At 42.2% G+C, this 20529-nt stretch overlaps 1 protein-coding gene across 1 annotated transcript in view; it reads left to right on the top strand.

The window, feature by feature from the left end:
• ITSN1 (intersectin 1) overlaps positions 1–20529 on the top strand; it is a 117575-nt gene that overhangs the window by 40554 nt on the left and 56492 nt on the right. Inside the window, exons 8-16 of the mRNA XM_075593039.1 lie at positions 2740–2840; positions 3523–3586; positions 3925–4062; positions 6616–6728; positions 7107–7369; positions 8458–8607; positions 9823–9963; positions 11606–11693; positions 12330–12742. Coding sequence (XP_075449154.1) covers positions 2740–2840; positions 3523–3586; positions 3925–4062; positions 6616–6728; positions 7107–7369; positions 8458–8607; positions 9823–9963; positions 11606–11693; positions 12330–12742 — 1471 coding nt within the window. The remainder of the gene's footprint in view (positions 1–2739; positions 2841–3522; positions 3587–3924; positions 4063–6615; positions 6729–7106; positions 7370–8457; positions 8608–9822; positions 9964–11605; positions 11694–12329; positions 12743–20529) is intronic.

Below are 20529 nucleotides of genomic sequence, written 5' to 3'. Positions count from 1 at the left end.
CTGAGCAAAAAGCAGATATGGAAGCAACTTGTTTCATATTGTGAAGGTTAAATTTCATGCCGTTCTAAGTTTCATTTCCAGCACTGTGTGTTGATGACACTGTTAATAATTGGCTCAATTACATAAATATACAGTACATATTTTTTCCACAATGCAGTAAGGAAAAATAAGTAAATATTTCCCGACTTGGCGGCATCCCAGTGATAGTCATGGATTCCAATGAACCTTAAGACTTGGGCCGCGCTCATGGTGGCGTCGCTATGTGCGCGCGCTATGTGACGTCCGGGACGCTTACCTGTGTTCCTATTGTTCCTCACGTGCCCGCGGCGCTGCTGCGTCAACGCTGCTACATTTTGGCCCGACAAGTAAATTTGTGATTTCGGGCTGCAGTCACATGACGACAGCATCATGTGAGCTGGTTCAGCCAATGAGGGCGAACCAGCTTCATGACTCATCCGTGACACGTTCGCCTACGCCTCCCATCCCCAATCTCCTGAAGCCTAGTGCAAGGGTGCACAAACTTCTCAAGCTGCGGCCTCCCTGCCGCGAGCCGCAGCGTTCGCGCCCCCCCCTCCTAAGACTGTGCGTCAAATGACGTCTCGGGTCATGTCACCTCGCCGCGTCATTTGACGGGCGTTACCATGGCGATACGTGATGTCACATGACCCCGCGGCTTCATTTGCCATGGCAACGCATCGCCGAAGACTGGGCAGAGATCAGGTAAGAGAGTTACAGAGGCCTCACGCCTCCCCCGGCATGTAAATTAAATGCTGAGTGGAAGAGCGCGGGGCCCCTGTAACCTCCGCGCGCCTCCCCCCCCAGAGATTCTCCCACCCCCCCTGGGGGGTGCGCCCCTCATTTTGTGCACCGCTGGCCTAGGGCACACATCGCTGGGGGTGCAGGAGTGTACTCAGTAGCGCGCACCCGCGCCGCCACCATGAGCACGGCCTAAGGCAGTAAAGAAGAGATTAAGCTGATTGGTGCTACATAGCAGATGATATAGGAAATTCAGCGCTCGTGCTGCAGGTATATATTGTGTTGGAAACATAAATCTCCTTGCTGCATGTGTGCGGAGCGTCTCCCCAGTCAGCTCCTAAAACAAGGTGACCCCCTAGGGGGCACCCTTGAAGAAATGAAAGAAAAATGCACACACTGCGCACCAGAAATTAAAAAATGGTAAAATGTTTATTGATAACAATTAAAACTAAACTGAGGGGATCCAACCCCACCTCAGTACAATGCGTCACAAAGCTAAGTTTGGTTACAATGAACACAAACCATAGGATAGATCAATTCTAACCAGAAGACCTAAATCTACAAGCAACATAACACACAATGTATGAAAATAAAAATAATAAAAAAAGGGGCAGTGTTCAAAAGAAAAACAGAACAAATAATCCTGATTAAAACTAAAATATAGTTAAACAACTACCCGAGACTGACAGGGGGAGACGGAGACTTACACTGAAGCCTAGAGCGGATTCCGCGGCGAGCGTACAAGGATCCGGATCACGCCACCGCAGAGATCTCTCCGCCGCCCAGGCTCCCTGCAAACGCCGTCTCAGCCTGTCAGGATACGCGCAGAGTGACCTGTCGTGACCTCTACGCGTTTCGCACTACGTGCTTCGTCGCGTATTTCACTGTACTACAGCCAATCAATTACCAGGCTAGGAATTAGTACTTATTGGGTCCAGACGTGTGTGTCTTCCCAAGGGAAACCCATAACTTTATAAGGGCAGCAGTTCTTACCAAAAACGAGCAAGAAAAGCAACTTATGTATACAATATAAACAATGCGGACATTGTATCCCAAAGTCAAGAGAATATGTTTGTTAACTCATTCACTGCTGAACTCTAGATACAAAGCATGTCACATACCAAACATGCCTAGAATGCAACATACACATAAACAATTTATATTCATAAAAAGAAAAACAACATACACAATAAACATAATGAAGTTACTAAATAAACATTACATTCACATTGCATATTCAATTTAAATGCTGAGTGGAAGAGCACGGGGCCTCTGTAACCTCCGCACACCTCCCCCACCCCTCCCCCCCCCAGAGATTCTCCCACCCCCCCTGGGGGGGTGCGCCCCTCACTTTGTGCACCGCTGGCCTAGGGCACACATCGCTGGGGGTGCAGGAGTGCACTCAGTAGCGCGCACCCGCGCCGCCACCATGAGCGCGGCCTAAGGCAGTAAAGAAGAGATTAAGCTGATTGGAGCTACATAGCACATGGTTGTAGTAGCCTTCATTTCACAGAAGTAGTTTGTTCATGTGCTTTTAACACCTCACAGGTTTCTTGTTCAGATGTGTCCTAGTGACATGTCATAGTGTGTGTATTAACTACATTTAATTTATTAGGCATGCTACTGTAAAACTGTAAAATAGCTTTTTTTAGTTAGCTTTGTTTTCAGATTCTTAGACTTAATAAAGGAAGGCTGAATCCCGCATATGAAGATAGCTCCATCAAAACCCTGGAAGTGAATTGCTTTAATAGGTTGTGATAATTCAATGGGTTTTGTGTTTAGCACAGGGCTTGGGTGTTTTTGTTTTCATGTTCGGGAGAGCTTGCTTTGACCCCAATGTGTTTGGGGAGGGGAAGATATATATATATCTTTTTTAAAATATATATAATTTTAAAATGGGGGTGTTGCGTCAAGCAATTGCACTGGACAGATGGATTTTTCTGATAAGAGGATTGTCATTGTCACTGATAAATTGTTTTCCAGTGCACCGCCAGTGGCAGACTGGGCTGTGCCACAATCCTCGAGACTAAAGTACAGACAACTGTTCAACAGCTATGACAAAACCATGAGCGGACACTTAACAGGTAACCATCTTTGTATAAAAAGAGGATGTGGATATGATCATTCTGGACTTCTGATTTGATATACTGGCAACCAATAGAAGTACATCTCCACAGATACTTCTGTAACCTACCACATTGAGTTGACTTTTTTTGCACTGCTTTAGGGTGAGATTAGGCAGACTGTGGTTAAAAAAAAGGTTTATGTTTAGACCTCAAAATGATGGAATTGAGAGGAAACTGCCTTTTGGTTAAAGGTAAAAGATCTAACCACTGGAGATTCTCGACATCCCTACAGTAGCCCGATCCATTATAAATTCTTTAATCCGTAGGTATCCATTTTTTGGATTGTTATAAACACTCCATAATAGATGAAAACAGGTTTAATTGCTGCACACAATTGCTTTTGTCCCCATCTGACTATTCCTCAGTGCAGTAAGGTAACCCTTTCTGTTCCCCTTTTCCCATAGTAGTAGTGTCACAGAGTGGGGTATGCTTGTGGTCCTTGAGCGTGTCCCAGCACATCCTAGCAGTTTAGTTTGGTGGTGACTTTGACACCCAGCTTTTATATCACATTCGCTACCTGACAGCTGTCACAGATTACTTTAAAGTCCAACCGAAGCTTAATATCAGCCAGTCTCAAGGGAATTTGCTGCTGATTTTAATAAAAGATACATCATGAATTATAACCTTTTATTTATTTCAGGTCCTCAAGCAAGAACTATTCTTATGCAATCAAGTTTACCACAAGCTCAGCTGGCTTCAATATGGTAAGAATATCAGCTGTACCATGTGTACAAGCAAGAGTTTGTACTTTAGGATGGCAAAGGTCCTACACCATCAACCATAATGCGTTTGAATTAGAAATGACGATTTTACCAGCTCTCGCTTGCTTTTTAAAAATAATCGCTCAGTTTAAACTTGTGTTTCTTCTTTATTTAGTTTGTCCCATCATTTTTTAGGGATATTTATTCCAAAATACTTTAAACACAATAGGGGGAGTGTTCCATAATAAGAGCTTAATGATGGACGTTTGTTGAACATGTTCTGTGTTACTGAGTGTGCAATCCGTTGTGGTGATCATATGTTTGATGTTTTTGTTTCAAAGGAATCTTTCAGACATTGACCAAGATGGGAAGCTAACAGCCGAAGAGTTCATCTTGGCTATGCACTTAATAGATGTTGCTATGTCTGGCCAACCTCTGCCTTCTGTTTTGCCTCCTGATTATATCCCACCGTCTTTTAGGTAAGGAAAAGCTGTGAATTTCCCACAATGCACCACTGAATAAGGCCTGGCACGTGTTCCTGCTTTCCATCAGTGTTTGTTTTCACTATAGAAACTAGGCGAGCGTCTCGCATTTTGCAAACGGGAGGAAACGATGGCGCTTAACTTGTATGGTTTATCTTGTTTTTGCTTTCTACTGTTCTCCGTATTCGTTTAGGGCTAGGAGGGTTCCTTTCTGGTAAAGACCAGTGGTGGGGAACACGATGTACTGAAGGAACCGCACTCGAAAGGGCCAAACGTTATACTTGACAATCACTGAGGCGGGGGAACACATTGGAGGAGAGTGGGAGATGTATGGGGGGGGGGGGGTTGGGTGACATAAGGGGGCTGCATCTCTCTGTTAGGGAGCACAAATGTTGCTGCTGCATGTATGAGCGCCTCCCCACCCCCTGCAGTTCCTTAATACGGTCCCGCTTCTCTGCATACCCTCGGTCCTTATGTTGAGCACATGAGGAGCGGGACACTATTCACTAGCGCACGGTCCTAAAACAGTTGACCTGAGGGAATGGGGAGAAACTCAGATCAGCGGCATCAACGTCTTCGCACCGGGGGGAGAGGGCGGTGATTGGGGACTGCAGGTAAAGTCCCAACTGCCCACCTATTGCCCGCAAATGCTGTAGACTGCAATAGCTTACATGTCTTTGTGACATGCTGTGTAAGAAAGTACAATTAATCTGTGTTTCGGTTGAAAATACCGCACATACAATTGTGAGGTTTGCTGGAAGGATAATAGAAAAGGCCTGTTTTGTTAAGTACTAGGGATGCTAATAACATTGTTTTGACATTGTCTTGTTAACTAAAATACACTTTTAATATTGCTATACTTAATGGGGAAGAGATGCGTTTCTGATCTTTTGTCACATTTTCTGAAGACGTATAATTTTATTTGACAAGCTTTCTCAGTATGTGATTATTCTATTCTCACTCCACTGACTAAAGCCCTATCCAAAATAACTAATTATCTTTATGGTGCCACAACACCCTGCTTATATTACTTGACCTCTTCTGCTTTTGATACTGTGCACGTCTATGTTCACAAAAAGCTGTATACTAGATTTCCTCACAGCTCTGTAATTGTACTTTGTATCTCTTGCGAACACCATCCCTTCCAGTATCCTTTTGTTGGCCAAGGGATCTGTCCTTGGGCCTCTTCTCTCTTTTCTCTCTCGCTCTATATATCTATATGCTCGCGTGCTCGCGTAATCGTTGTCGCCCCTTTTAACAAGCCGCGGCATAGGAGTGTTCCCTCACATTCTTCTGTCACATTCACACTCGCTAGAACATAGTTACCTCCCGTCTTGATTATTTGACCTTCCCCCCTGCCTGGCCTTCCTGCTTCTCGCCTGTCTCTTCTACAATGTATCCTAAACGCTGTTACTACAATTACTTCACTCTCCTAAGTCCGTCTAGGCGTCTTTCCTACTGAAATCCCTCTTCTGAGGTCCTGTTGGGTCCCGTACTACTTACACAATTCTCCTCTCTGTCAAGGCTATATACTCCTCTGCCTTTCCTTATATACACTACTCGGCCCTTTTGTATCCCACCTCTTGTATCTTCAGCCCTCTCCTGCCACAAACCTCTAGCTTACTGCCTCCCACTTCTTGAATGTCCTTTTCAATATTTGCCAAGCACCTTCTCTCTCCACCTTCGAGGCCTGTCTATAAACAAGCCATGTTAACTAAGCATTTCAGTAGCTCCATTGTACTTGCCCCTTGCAGACGCACTTACCGTAACACCCTCCTTCGATCTCCAAGTTAGGGGGGGGGGGGGCTTAACTCCAGTCCTCAAGACCCTCCCCTAACAGGTCAGGTTTTCAGGATATCCCTGCTTCAGCACAGGTGGCTCAGAGGCTCAGTCGAAGACTGAGCCTCTGAGCCACCTGTGCTGAAGCAGGGATATCCTGAAAACCTGACCTGTTAGGGGAGGAGGGGTTAGAGGGGGGGGGGAGGGGGCACTTGAGTACTGGAGTTGAGCCCCCCTGCGCTAAGTTCTCCCGACATACCACTTGGATAGTAAGCTCTTTGGCGCAGGGGCTCTTTCCTAATGTTTTCTTTTATGTTTAAAGCCGCTGTTCCCATTATGTCTCATTATTTGGTTGCGACTATTACTGCTGCAGAACATTATGTTCGTGAATGGGGCTATGCAAATAATCAGTGGTTGACAAATCACCAAAAAATCTACTCGACGAACAAAAAATTTTACTCGCCACCTAGTATCAAACGTGTGCTGCTTCGGCCAATAGGCGCTCGCCACGATGTTAAATCCACTCGCCCGGGGCGTGCAGATGTATAGGTTTGTCGAACACTGCAAATAATGATACACATACATGTACACACGTATGTATGTCAGTCATGGTTCATGGACGTTTTGGGTTGCCCACAAATGCACTACTAGACCTATAATACCAAGGAATTCATGAAGTAACCAAATCAGATCAACAATTAGATGTGTATTTAACTGAAAAAGTTACCGGATGTAAAATGGAAAGCTGCAATAACTTTTGAACCATTACAGAAGGGTACGCTCCGGCAGTGGCATTTCCTTGATGAGCTCGGTATCTGTTGATCAGCGATTACCTGAGGAGCCGGCAGAAGAGGAACCGCAGCTAGTGGACAAAAGGTTACCAGGTAACACAAAAGCTTCATCTCTTTCCTTATGTAACTATTTCACATTTGTCTGACAAGAAGAATCTGTTCTTTTTATTTATTATTATTCTGTCTTTTTCTTCATTGGCAGCGGTTTTAATGGACCTTTTTTTTTTAGAATTATTTTGCACCATCAAACCGCTTAAGCATTTAAAGAATAAAGTCTCAAAGAAGAAAACTGAAGGATAACCTGATGTACCTTTTTTTTATGGGTTCTAAAACTAAACAATTTTTTTTTATCTCGTGTTGCAGCCACATTGTATTCCCTTTTGCCTTTTTGTTGGCCAGACAAACGGTGAAATATTCTTCTCGCACAGAAGAAAGCTAATCAAATCACAGAGGATTTTGTTTGTCTCCTAGTGACATTTGAAGATAAAAAAAGGGAGAACTTTGAGCGCGGTAACCTTGAGTTAGAAAAGAGGAGGCAGACCCTGTTGGAGCAGCAGCGCAAGGAGCAGGAGCGCCTGGCCCAGCTGGAAAGGGCCGAGCACGAGCGCAAGGAACGGGAACGCCAGGACCAAGAACGGAAGCGGCAGCAAGAGCTGGAGAAGCAGCTGGAGAAGCTCAGAGAGCTGGAACGTCAGAGAGAAGATGAGAGGAGGAAAGAAATAGAAAGGCGAGAGGTAAACGGCCCCAAGGAGGATGTAAACGGTTCTCTATGGCAGTCGGTATTTAAAAAAAAAAAATTTTTTTTTTTAGAAGACTTGTTTTTATCTTGTTCATAATCAGAAGAAATAACCGTAAAAATGGGTTTCATTGTTTTGTTCTCCGCCATCTGGACCACGTCTTTAATTCTGCAGAAAAGTCTTAACTTCAGTCAAGTTTACAGGCACAGATATATTTTGGCTAAGTGTCCTGGGGCTGTCAGGTTTTGACAAAAGAACAAAATGCAGCTTAGAGCGGTAATAACCCCATTTGAGTTAGGAATGTGCTGCGAATGTATGTAACCGATGAGCCCGTTTCTCAGATTTGACTCGTAGGATAAGACGATAGTTTCTCACTGACATGCTGCAGAGAACAGCGGCAGATAACCAAGTTGACTCCCCTGAAATGCCTGAAACTTTCAGGGGTTTGAGCGATGCCATTTCAATGGGCAAATATATTTTAATGATTCATGTTCAACCACCTACGCCAAGGCCACTGACGGGGGGAGAGCTGGGACGTGACTGACCTATTCCACCGCCAGGCTTCCTGTCCCTCCCCTCAAAGACCGGCTCCCCCTTCCTCCCCCTGCTTGACAACCACCCATAGAATACACAGTTTACCGTACCCATCTAACGGGACCATGGTATTAATGAAGCTGGTTTCGTGAGCTGCGGAAGAAATGCAAAGACGCTCATGGGTACTCTATCTTCCCCAATTAGAAAAATGTAGGTTGTGAACATCTTCCTCATTGTAGTATGTTTTTACTTTTTCAATATTTTAAAAGCACATATGAACAAAATGTTTGTTAATAATGGGTTTTGGGTGTATTCTTGCATATCCATAGGACAAAAAAATGGATCAAAAATGTATAGCCGTCATTTTGTAACTCCTGGTCATCAGAAGCATAGACTTTGGGGGCAAGTCTAGATCTGCCAAAGTGGCCATTTGGGCTGTTTACGGACGATAATCTCCACTGACTTCAAGTGGTCTGAAAAAGGCCAGAATAGCTGCTTCGGGAGACCTTGGTTGTGTGTGTCTGTGTTTTCATGACATCATGTCTTTATAGGCTGCAAAGAGAGAACTTGAACGCCAGCGACACTTGGAGTGGGAGCGTAACCGGCGACAAGAACTTTTACATCAAAGGAACAAGGAGCAGGAGGACATTGTGGTTTTGAAGGCAAAGAAAAAGACCTTGGAGTTTGAGCTCGAAGCTCTTGTAAGTAAAAGTGTTTGCCGCCTAATGGGAATAAGCTTATTGACTGTGACTATCTCCGATGATATTGGGAAAAATTCAGAGTAATGCAGTACAAAAATATATCATACTATGACAAAACTTAGTCCAAGAAAAATGAATCGCGTATCAGTTTCTAAAAATCCTGATGAAGGTTTATAGACGCCGAAACATTGGACTAATTTTTCCTTGACTGTTCTAATATAATAAATGTTGACTGTCACAATAAAACATATTTTTGTACAGCATTTCTTGTGTGCTCTGGATTTATTTAAATCATGATATTTGTGTAAGGCTACAACAAAAGACAGGGGAGCCCAATGCTACATCCAATTGACAAAACATATATGGTAATAAGCAGTGGTTGACAAATCACCAAAAAATCTACTCGCCACACAAAAAAATCTACTCGCCACCTAGTACCAAACGTGTGCTGCTTGGGCCAATATTTACTCGCCCGGGGGTTAAATCCACTCGCCCGGGGCGAGCAAATGTATAGGTTTGTCGAACACTGGTAATAAGTATAAAGTTAAATACTTCAATAATAATATTTTCTTGGTTATTTAGTTAAACCCTTTGGCCAAAGCATCATAAGCCTGCATACCCACGTCAAGGTATAACCAAATTTTCAGGTCCTAACACTAAACTGTGAACCTTTCCTTTTACCTCTGTATGAGGCACCTCCCCCCCAGAGCTCACCCCCTCCTCACCTTTTTAACTTGGGAGGTCTTTTCATTTTGCTGCAAGAACAGGATCTACTACGGTTCTTTCCCCTCTTACAGAAGTAAAAGGAACGGTTCACAGTGTAGTGTTAGGACCTGCAAGTTTGGTTATACCTTGACGTTGGTATGGAGGCTTATGACGCTTTGGCCAAAGGGTTTAACTAAATAACAAAGAAAATATTATTGAAATATTTAACTTTATACTTAATACCATATATGTTTTGTCAATTGCATGTAGCATTGGGCTCCCCTGTCTTTTGTTGTATACATTTGCCACGCTCCGTAGCACTCTTTTTGACATAAATATATATTCATGATGTGGTGGGTGTTGGAGTTTGAGCTAGCTTCCATAAGAAATGAACTAGTGGAAAAAAAAATAGACATTTTAAAACTGGGGTTTATGGGTGTGCAGTTACTTTTATAATATTTCTGATGATCGCAGCATGTGTTTTTTTCTTTTTTCTGTTTTTCTTTAAAGAATGATAAAAAGCATCAATTGGAAGGGAAGCTTCAAGACATACGCTGCCGGCTCTCCACGCAAAGACAAGAAATAGAAAGCACTAATAAATCTCGAGAGTTGAGAATCGCAGAAATCACGCATTTGCAACAGCAGCTTCAGGTAAGTGATATCATTCTATTTCGTTTTTAATAACTTGGAAACAGAGAAATACCATGTTATCTTGGTAAGCTGACTCATGTTGTTTTTATTTTCTCCCTGGTATTCGTTGCAAAAATGTGAAAAAATGTGAAAACATTTGAAGAAAATCTGATTATACCTAATAGAAAAAATTCAAATATCTTTCAGATTTACAGCAGGGCCCCGGGCATACGGCGGATTCCGTTCTAAGGTCCCGCCGTATAGTGAAAATCGCCGGAAAGCGGAACCGGTGATTTTCAGCTGTGCGCATGCGCAACCGGCAATTTCCCCCTTATCCGCATGCGCTACCCGGCAATTTCCCCTTTGTGGCGCGCAAGCTATATTCTGCGCATACCGGCGCAACAGCCTCTGAGGAGACATGGCAGCCCCCTTCTCGGTGCCGCCGTATCAGCGGATCGCCGAAAAGCGGGGCACCGAGAAGCGGGGCCTTGCTGTACTTGACAATAATGTACAGGCTGTAAATGGTGTTCTATTAAGTTGGAGAGCTTGCCCAAGCTACGCTGTAAAATCATTTAGTGACGGAATGCTTAATTCTGAAGTGGGACCTCTGCCAACATCCTCATCTGTTATGTTTGATGTGTTGTAATATTTAGTTATTAAAGCACCACATATATTCAAATCATTCCAGATACAGTTTTATATTGGTATATTATTTATGTTCCATCACTAGCCTGCAGTAAGATGAACCTTTGTTTTATAACCAGCAAAGAGGACATTCTTGCGTAAATTGTAGTGTTTAAGAAAGATAAACCCAGCATTTCCTTCAGGTACCTCTGTTAGGGTTGCCAGGTGGCTTCTCCAAAAATATTGGACACAATGGTGAAAGGTGCGACACGCTGGACACACACACTCACCTCTATGCTCCATGCGGTTTCCTCATCTCCTTGGCCTCTCCCCATTGCTCCTGACACCACTTCCTGATTGGCTGCATTACCCAGCAGCAGCCAATCAGGATGGAGGAAGCTGCCCAGCCCTTTAGCAACAGCCCTGCTCTCACCCTGCTCAGGGAAATCCCACAGCTCCCCACGCAAGTCAGGTCACTATGTCCAGAGAGGTAATACCGGTATACACATACATGTCCAGTATTACCGCTAATTTTTTACTGGGTAGTCCGGTTGAATACTGGACAGCTGGCAACCCTACGTCTCTGTATAAGATAAATAGCAGTGCTTCCTCTTTCTTTCTTTGTATCGCCTCTTCCTATTATCATATATAACTTCTTCGGAAAAGTGAACGGCCAAATGAAGGCTGCATAAGCATATTACTACTTTGATAGTAGATCTGTTGAATGAAATGCTCTGAGACAGTAACTGCCCTCTTTATATAATTCTCATTTTGTTTTTGTTTTAACCATGGGGGCTTTGGGTGTAGGACCATTCTAGGAGACACTGGTTCAGAACACCCCTCACCCCAAAATGTGGGAAGTGTCAACCGAGGGATTGCTGCTTTAACCAGACAGCTGATGCAAATGTTATTACATGTTATATAACTACACACTCAACCAGGTACACAAACCATGACTTGACAAGTGCATGTACAGCATGGTACAGTGTCACAGACTGCTTAATCGTATAGAGCCACTACTTATCTATCTCTTCTCCAGGAGTCTCAGCTGCTGCTTGGAAGGTTGATCCCTGAGAAACAGTGTCTTAATGACGAATTAAAGCAGGTTCAACAAAACAGTTTGCACAGTAAGTTCAGTCAGCAGGTCATTGGGTAAAGATCTCTCTTTAAAGCCGTTCCGTGGCAGCGAGGCCTGAAATGCATCCAGAGCAGGGTGTTGCTGGCCTCGCTGGCATGGAACGGGTTCAAGTAGTTCCCCGTGTTGCAGGCATTTTTAGTAGTGAATAAGTCGAACCGTTCATTTCCTTTCCAGGATTGCACTTGCGAATTAACATCCTGCAACTTATAACTGGACGGGACTTTTGCGCCTTGGTAAAACGTGCACAAGGATCAGAACCCCCTCCCCACGTCTCCCAAAGCTACACACAACCATTGCAACTGTTCATCCCACATTAACCCCTTCAGTGTTGAAGTGCTCTGCTGGTCTTTTGACGCAAGTTAATGTCCTTTAACCTCATCCAGCCACAAACAAGGACATTTTCTGCCAATAGTGTTTGTTGGAGGATATGTATGTTGTGTTTTCTGGGACGGGAAGGTGCTTTGGGCTGTTAGATTTGTATAGAGATGCTGTAGCATTATGTGTGTAACTTTGCTCTCATTTTCAGTTGGGGAAGGCGAGTATTCTTCCTTGGAAGCATCAACGAATACTGAAAGAATAAAATGTAATGGCTAGTGACACACTAATGTCGTCTTTTTCTTTCCAGGAGACTCCCTCCTAACACTAAGAAGAGCCTTGGAAGCCAAGGAAGTTGGCCGTCAGCAGCTTAGAGAACAGTTGGATGAAGTGGAGAAAGAAACACGAGCTAAACTTCAAGAGATTGATGTCTTTAATAACCAATTAAAGGTAATAATGTCCCTGGATATTTCCCAGTGCCGTCTGCTTTTCTGCTATGGAAAGTTGGAAGTGCTGCCGCCTTTGCTGGAATTTATCTCCACGTTTACCACTGCTGAAATGAATAGGCCTAGTACAAGAGTGGGTAACCCCGGCATAATCCCTCTTTATTGGCCATATAGCTGTAAAAGGAATTTGTATTCTGGGTGTCTACTTCTGCAGTTCCTTCAGGTTATTGGATTCAGCGTCACGCTTGAGAGTTTCCACCTCTTCCTTCTAGTTAATCTTCCCTAGGATATAGGACTCGCGTAGCTTTCGTCCCTCGCTATACACTTTCAAGTGGTCTATTGCGGATCATTGGTTAGGAAGTGGATTGGACTATCTGAACTCGCACGTTGCTTTTAGCATGCTCTGCTATTGGTGGGTGAGTAAATGCTAGTGTGTGTAAGCCGCAAGGCAAAGGTGAAAAGGAGGGGGAAGGATCTTTACTTGTCCCTTTTGCTATTCCTAGTGCTTACTCTGGAACACAGGTAATTAGCATACAGTACTTCACTTTTCTCATGCAAAGTATGAGTTTTTTGTGGCCATCTAAAAGCAGAGCAATATATTAACGGGGCAGTTCTCTCTGCAGGTTTGTTTTCAAGACGCCATCACCATACTGTATAGTAGGAGTCCTGTTGAAATCTCCATAGTTTTTTTTTTTTTTTTCCCCCGACTGATTTTCTTTTTAAAATAAAGTTAAAAAAAAATTGTATTTGTAAATGAGCTAAAAATGGAAATGCACATGGTTGCGAAGCCCCTCTCATTTAGTGACATAAGTAGAAGTAGATCTAAAAAGATTAAGATAAGATGACCTCCTTTTGTAGTCTGCATGGAAAGCAGCTCTGTGCTGCCTAGTGCAGTGGATCAAGCGCGAAAGAACAGCAGGGATTGCCATGTGAATAAAACAAGACGGCCGGCTTGTAACAAACAAAAAGCAACCAACATCTGGGTTAGAAAAAGCAATCCAACATCTGGGTTAGAAAAAGCAATCCAACATCTGGGTTAGAAAAAGCAATCCAACATCTGGGTTAGAAAAAGCAATCCAACATCTGGGTTAGAAAAAGCAATCCAACATCTGGGTTAGAAAAAGCAATCCAACATCTGGGTTAGAAAAAGCAATCCAACATCTGGGTTAGAAAAAGCAATCCAACATCTGGGTTAGAAAACAAAAAATACAAAATCAGGCTGGTAATCTGCTTTAAAAGACATCACATGGATCTCACTTTCACAATAGGGCTTACTGTGGGGGAGGGGAGAAACAACACGGTTTTGTAACACCTCATTAAACTGCTCAGCTAAACTGATGATGATCAGAATATTATTATTTCATTGGCCTGACACTACTTTTCTGTAATATCTTCGTAAGGCATTTCAATAAATTTTTGATGTATATGTATATGTATATGTATATATATATATATATATATATATATATATATATATATATATATATATATATATATATATATATACATATACATATACATATACATCAAAAATTTATTGAATTTGATGTATATATATACACATATACATCAAAAATGTATTGAAATGCCTTACGAAGATATTACAGAAAAGTATTGTATATATATATATATATATATATATATATATATATTCATACATACAACACAAAAATTAAGTAGCGCTAAAGAGGATGTGAAATAACCCTGATAAATGATAAATAATAACATATTTAAAATATTAAAATTACCACAATTTAACCTAATAATATCTACAAACCATAACGTGATAGTGAAAAAAAAAGGAAAATCCAAATTGAATGTTCCACTCAAACAAAAAATCCAGAGAGAAATATAGTCCCAATAGAAGATCCAGGGAGCGTCTTTGCAGCTTTAAGGGGAGTGGTATAGCCAACCACTTTTGGAATCAATGAACAAAAAAGCGCAAGCTCCATAGCACGTAACTGAGTAAAAAATAAGGTACATTTATTTAAAAAATCAGCAACACATAAGAATGTGCACTTACAGGATTGTAAACAGAACCATTCGTGGGGGAAAAATCTCTATTGTGGTCATCTGCGGTGGCAGGGCGAGTCCCAGGTTTGCAGAGTGGATGTAAACAGCCAAGGTTCACCATGAATTGGCAGCAAGATATAAAGGCATCCAATGCCTGCACGTCCTTTGCTCCCTCATACAATGATTGCTAACACTTGAAATTAACACCAACCGGAGCGCAGGGAAGCCAGGGACTCCAAATACACCAACACAAACGCGACAACGTCACAGCTCTACGCGTTTCGTCACACTGCGGCAACTTCGTCAGGAGATATGTGATTGTCAGGGACAGCCAGTTAAATAGGCTTGATCAAGTAAACCTATTTTCACATTGGTACTACGTTTCACCACAAATCGTATAACTCTAAAATGACTATAAATATCAACATTACAATGAATAACAACATTATATATATATATTATATATATATTAAAGCTTAATCTTTAATCCCACAGCTATAATAATTTCCCAAAGTTTCTCCTTGGAGATGTTCAGAAAGGACATTTCCTTTCACAATATGCAGACTCCATCCTGTTTGACCCCATTGCCGCGCCCGTGTTCTTAGTTTTTCGTCTCGTCTCCCAAAACGGAGAGTAGCTGGGAATCCGATTTTATTTTGAAATCTCATGACTGAAAAGTTTAAAATATGATCGTTACAAAGTAGATGAGGTGGAAAAAAACACGTGTCCATCCAGTTCAACTTATGTATCAAATGCTTTGTGTGAACACTGAGCATCACCACATGGTAAAACAAAGATAATGGGGAGTGGCAGATTTGTGCTTAATAAGCCGTTTTCCTTTAGTCGTCTTGTATTCTTGATCTTAAACATTTTGAAGTATGATTGCTTGTATTTTTGTAGTATTTAGTTGCTCTTGCTGTTTTTGTGCTCTTATGTTAGATGTTGTACTGTTTGTGCTATTTTGTGTTAGTTGTGGTACTGTTCTTATGCTATTTTGTGTTCTTGTGCTGTGTTGGCCGCCTTTTTCTTTTCCTCTGTGCCCAGTTTATTTGTCTTTGTTGCGTTTCCTCCTGCGGTAGGGTCTGTGCCTCTATCACGCTCACACAGTAAAATGAGAGATTTTTCTACGGCCAAAAGAGGAAAAGGACTTTCCCAACGTAGTCTGCCTAATAGATCTTTAGTGACACAAGTGTTGAATTCCTTTAAGATTTAAATGAACCGCTTTTATATTTTAGGGTAATTATTTCAACAGAAGAAGAAATGGTTGATTGTATGAATCTTTTCATAGTCGGCCATACTTTTTCTTTGGGCTGTTTAAGCATGGTTGGTCTCTTAATTAGCCAATAGAGTAATGAATGGCCTGTTTCCTTTCTGACTCCCAGATCATTCTTTAAACGTATTTCACTAAATAAACCACACACATTATTTGGGGTTTTTGGAGCAAACCTCCATTATCCTGTTCATATGCAGATTGTGCATTTACTTGTGTAAACGCATTGGTTATTCCGAAATCCTGATGAAGCTACTGGTTCTGTAATAAGAGACTGTAGAGCCACTGCAATAATCCATTCTGGACTAATCTATCTCTTGCTCTGACAGTTAGTAAAAGGGGGCCATTCTGATTCAGGTGTAAAATAGTTTGACTTTCTTTTTGGCGTTTTTGGGTTATGGCTAGTTGAACCTACCACATGTATTACTGCTGTGAAGCGCTATGTACATTAATGGCGCTATATAAATAAAGACATACAATACAATACAATACAACCTCTGGGGCTTATCTTAATCCTGAAACCTGGCTCAATCCCTGCGGCTCACTGTAACCCAGTGCTGGACCGTCTCAACATGTCTCGATTTATAAAGAAGCATCCCATGTGCCTCCTATCAGCAGCTAGCACCATGGGAGGTGGGTTTGGCACACCGTTGCAGAATACATAGTTTAGGCTTCGGACCGCAGGGTTTGGATTGTAACTTTTGAGATGTCCGGAGGATGTATTGCTTACGACAACTTCATAGCGGAGTCAAGATTTGCCCTGTGGTATGGCATCTGGAGATGCAAGATGTTACAACACATGCTAGGTTTCCATAGGATTTAATATTCTGTCACTGAATATCACTAACTGCAACATAAGAGTTAAATAGGAATAAGCAGTAAACATTTCCATTGCATAACACCAATCAACGTATTAAAGCATGTAGATATAGTAATTATGAACCCCCTTTTGCATATTGCTATCTTTTTATAATCACCTATTGATATTTTCACTAGACCGTTATGAAGAGGCAGTGGGCAGCCAATCACATTCTTTGTATGATGCTACAAGCTTAAAGCTGTCTGCTATTTATAAAGCCAGTATCCCTTATTTAGGTTTGGGGCACATTTAGGTAATGTCTTGTGACCCCATCCCCCACTATGCTCTCCTTGATATTTAGTTTTCTACACAGCTAAGCAAGTGAGCAGTGTAACGTTTTATTTTATTTTTTCATTTGTTTTTTTCGTCCTGTAACTTTCTCCTCAAGAAATAGGTTGTTATACATTTGCAAATTATTTCTGATCCATCTTTGTGTTGCATAAATCAAAGTTCAAAGTACATATGCTTTGCAGTGCAACAAAAATTAAACGTATTAGAAAATTGTAAAAGTCATTAGGTTATAAACAGATGTTGGCAGTTAGCTGACAATCTGCAGAGAAGTTGGCAAACAAGACATGGAACTAATTTGATTAGTCAGACAATATAAAAAGCAAAGGTACACACAGGCCTGTTGTATTTATCCAACTTTATTTTGTTTTCCACAATAAAATATATTTTAAACATGTATGTTTGTATGTCCTATGTGTTCTGAAGTGTAAGTGGGTTTATCTTGGATGAATGTAATATATCAAACTGGGCGTTTCTCTCTTGCAGTCAGTGCCTGTGGATGATGCAGTGCTGAAGTGTCTGGCAGTTCTCCTGGGCTGTGCCACCCACGTAGACTGCTTTCTAAATGTCCCCATGCCCTACATGGCAGCACCTTCAATATCTCAGTCTGTCCAAGTCTGATCAATCATCTCCAGCGCTATGGGCTTCAGTGTGTTAAACGCGAGTAAACCATGTTACGCATGACAGCAATAGTGGCACCTTGTTGACACAGTGCCAATTAGCACAATGTGAATAGTCATCTGCGCTGCAGCAGTCTTACCCCAGTTACTACCAGTTGGAAAGGTCAGACAACAAGACAAGGGTCTGATGCACGGCCATTTTGCCTCTGTGGTCTCTTGAGTGTCCCCCCTTTAATAGTCTTATGTTGTTGGATTTACTCCATCACAGGTTTCCTCCCGTTTTACTTTTCAGGGTCTTTGCGAGCAGCGTGTTAGGGGGGCTGTGGCCCAGTTGCAGTGTCCTCCTAAAAGTGCTACCCTCTCGCTCTCTTAATAACAAGTGGCTTAGATGGTGGCACTACGGCTTTAATAAGAGGAAGCAGGACTTCCCATGAAAACGATCCATAAGCACAAGTGGCATGTTATTTCACCATTGATGCAATGTGTTATGACCACTATACTAATATTGTTTGTAGACAGTTAGGAGACCCAGACTTAAAAGTAGACATAGAGAATTCATATATACAAAGGCCTTCAGTACAGACAGCATGATAATACATTTTGCAATAAATATTTGCGCATTAGGGGAATAACTTTTGGGGGGATGCAGATATGTGAAATACATAAGCATAGTAGTAATAACAGTAGAGATAGGGCCACTCGTGGGAGCGATTTGTGATTTTTCTTGAGACAGATTTGAAAACGGAGAGCTAGCTTGGTGTTCAGTGATGGGAAGAAAGAACCAGTCATGGGGCCTTATTATTTATTAAGCTGCGATACTGCCAATCCCTGCAAGGTCGCAGGGAAACCTGCCATTCAAGGCAACAGCAGTTGTCCCTCATTCGAGCTGCGATCGTCAGTATTGGCGCTTAATGAATAAGGCTCATAGAGTGTAATAATACGCAATACTGTTTTACGCATGTAAAGTGTAAGCAGAGGCTCATTTAGAGCACAGTGTGAGAACTGATTCCTAATTTGGAATATGCAGACCTCATTTTAAGTCTTGGCTTGTTTGTTGCGTCAGTATTGTGCATATACCGTATTTCCTTGATTCGAAGGCGCCATCGATTTTGTAAGACGCACCAGGACAGCTGCTCCACCTTCTGCAACCTCTCATTCTCCGCTGTCAGCTGCAGCACCTTGTGCTGCATCTCCATGTTATGGATCTTGGCCTTGCCCCAGCTCTTCCGCACCGCGATGTTGCGCTACCTCTGCACCTTGTACTTGTCACTGCTTATCCAGTGACTTTTTCCCCCCACCCCAATACCACCACCGCCTTCTCCCTCCGGGTCAGAGGTGCAGGGCGGGCTTGACGACGACGAGGTGGTGACAAGTTCCCGCTGCAGCTTATCGACTGGTAACCCAGGTAACGGCGCATAGTGGCCGGCTGCATCCCTCCACCGTCCTCCTTCCCGGGCTACCTTGTAAGCCTCCAGCGACTTGAACACAGGCTCCGCCTTGGCCTCCACAGCTGCGAGTAACCCAGCAGCCCTCTCCACTGCGGCGGCTCCGGCTACCCGCCAGGCCGGTACACCCGCAGCGCCCCCTTGCAGCCTCCATTTTTTTTTTCAATTAATAGATTCTAAGACGCATCCCGATTTCAGAAATGTCAAAATGTGAAAAGGTTCGTCTTGGAATCGAGGAAATACGGTAATAGGTTTATTGTATGTTCAGATAATGTTTTTATTAACATGAAATATGTACAATCTAAACACTGATTTTTGTAACATTTTGACATTTCCATAATGTTCTAATTTTCCTGCAAGCCCCTTCCGTTTCCCGTGAAACCGGTTGTGATAGTTTTGGTAGATCAACAGTAGAGATTTTCGTAGATGAAATTTTAGTGCACATGGTTTTGAAAACCTCATCCGTTTCTTTAAGCGTGCACCAACACGGCTTCTAGAACTTTGAATTACAGGGAAATTGTTCAAACGATTGCATTTTAAGGAGTAGTAAATCACAACTAGTGCAAGATTAAATATAAAACCTAACATAACTGACGGCTCTTATGTCGCCCGTTGATTTATACCGAAGACGTCTGTTCTGCCACACAATGCAAGGCCAACATTTTGCCAACATTCTTTAGTGGTACAAATGTGCGGTGGGTTTCAACATCTGTGGTTTGTACTCCCATCATTGGGGTTTAATGCACTGTTTAAAGCTGCAGTTCAGTCAATATCCTGCATGTGTGTTTTTTTTTTTAATAAATCAGTTCTGTAGTAAGAAAAAATACTTTTAGCATTTTCTGTTTTAAAAAAAACAACTTTGAAAGACCAATTTTCTTGTATTCTATTTTAACAAGCATTTACTAAGACACTGCCCCTTCATGTCCTGTCACAAGCCCTGGCACACCCCTTTGTCAGCACTGCCCTCCCTCTTGCACATGTCAGTGCAGGAGTGCTCATGAATATTCATGAGCTTCCACTGACAGACAAGCAGAATATAAACAGATCCCTTCACTAATTATGTCACCAAATTTCGCCGATCAATACATGGAGAACGAATTGACCTGCAGCTATACAGTTCTTTAGGTAATTAGAGATTGCCCACATGAAACTATTGAAGTAAAAAAAAATAAAAAAAGACTGAACTGCAGCTTTAATACAGTATTAAACAAGAAAAACCACACTGGATGCTGTGTAAACCACAGACAAAGGCTATTACCATTTCACTGCCTGATTTTATTTTCTATTGTGACTGTGATGCATTTGATCATTGTGGGCGTGGAGTGATGTAAACCACAAAGAGAATGTATGTAGCCAGGTCACTCTTGCGTTATTGTAAGTTGGAGTTGAGATTTGGCCCATCAAAATGCAGATATTGTACTTTCCAAGCAGGGATTGTTCCCTTGGGTATTTTCACTTGTTCTGTAGCTTATTTTGAAGGCTGTCATTGCTTGGAGGTTAAACAAGTTTGTAAAAAAGAGAGCATGGTTTCTTCACTTGGGTTATATGTAGTGTTTTGACATTACAGTG

Source organism: Ascaphus truei, chromosome 3 (assembly GCF_040206685.1).
Source record: "Ascaphus truei isolate aAscTru1 chromosome 3, aAscTru1.hap1, whole genome shotgun sequence".
NCBI classification, from domain to species: Eukaryota; Metazoa; Chordata; class Amphibia; order Anura; family Ascaphidae; genus Ascaphus; species Ascaphus truei.
This window is presented reverse-complemented; position numbering and strand designations above follow the sequence as displayed.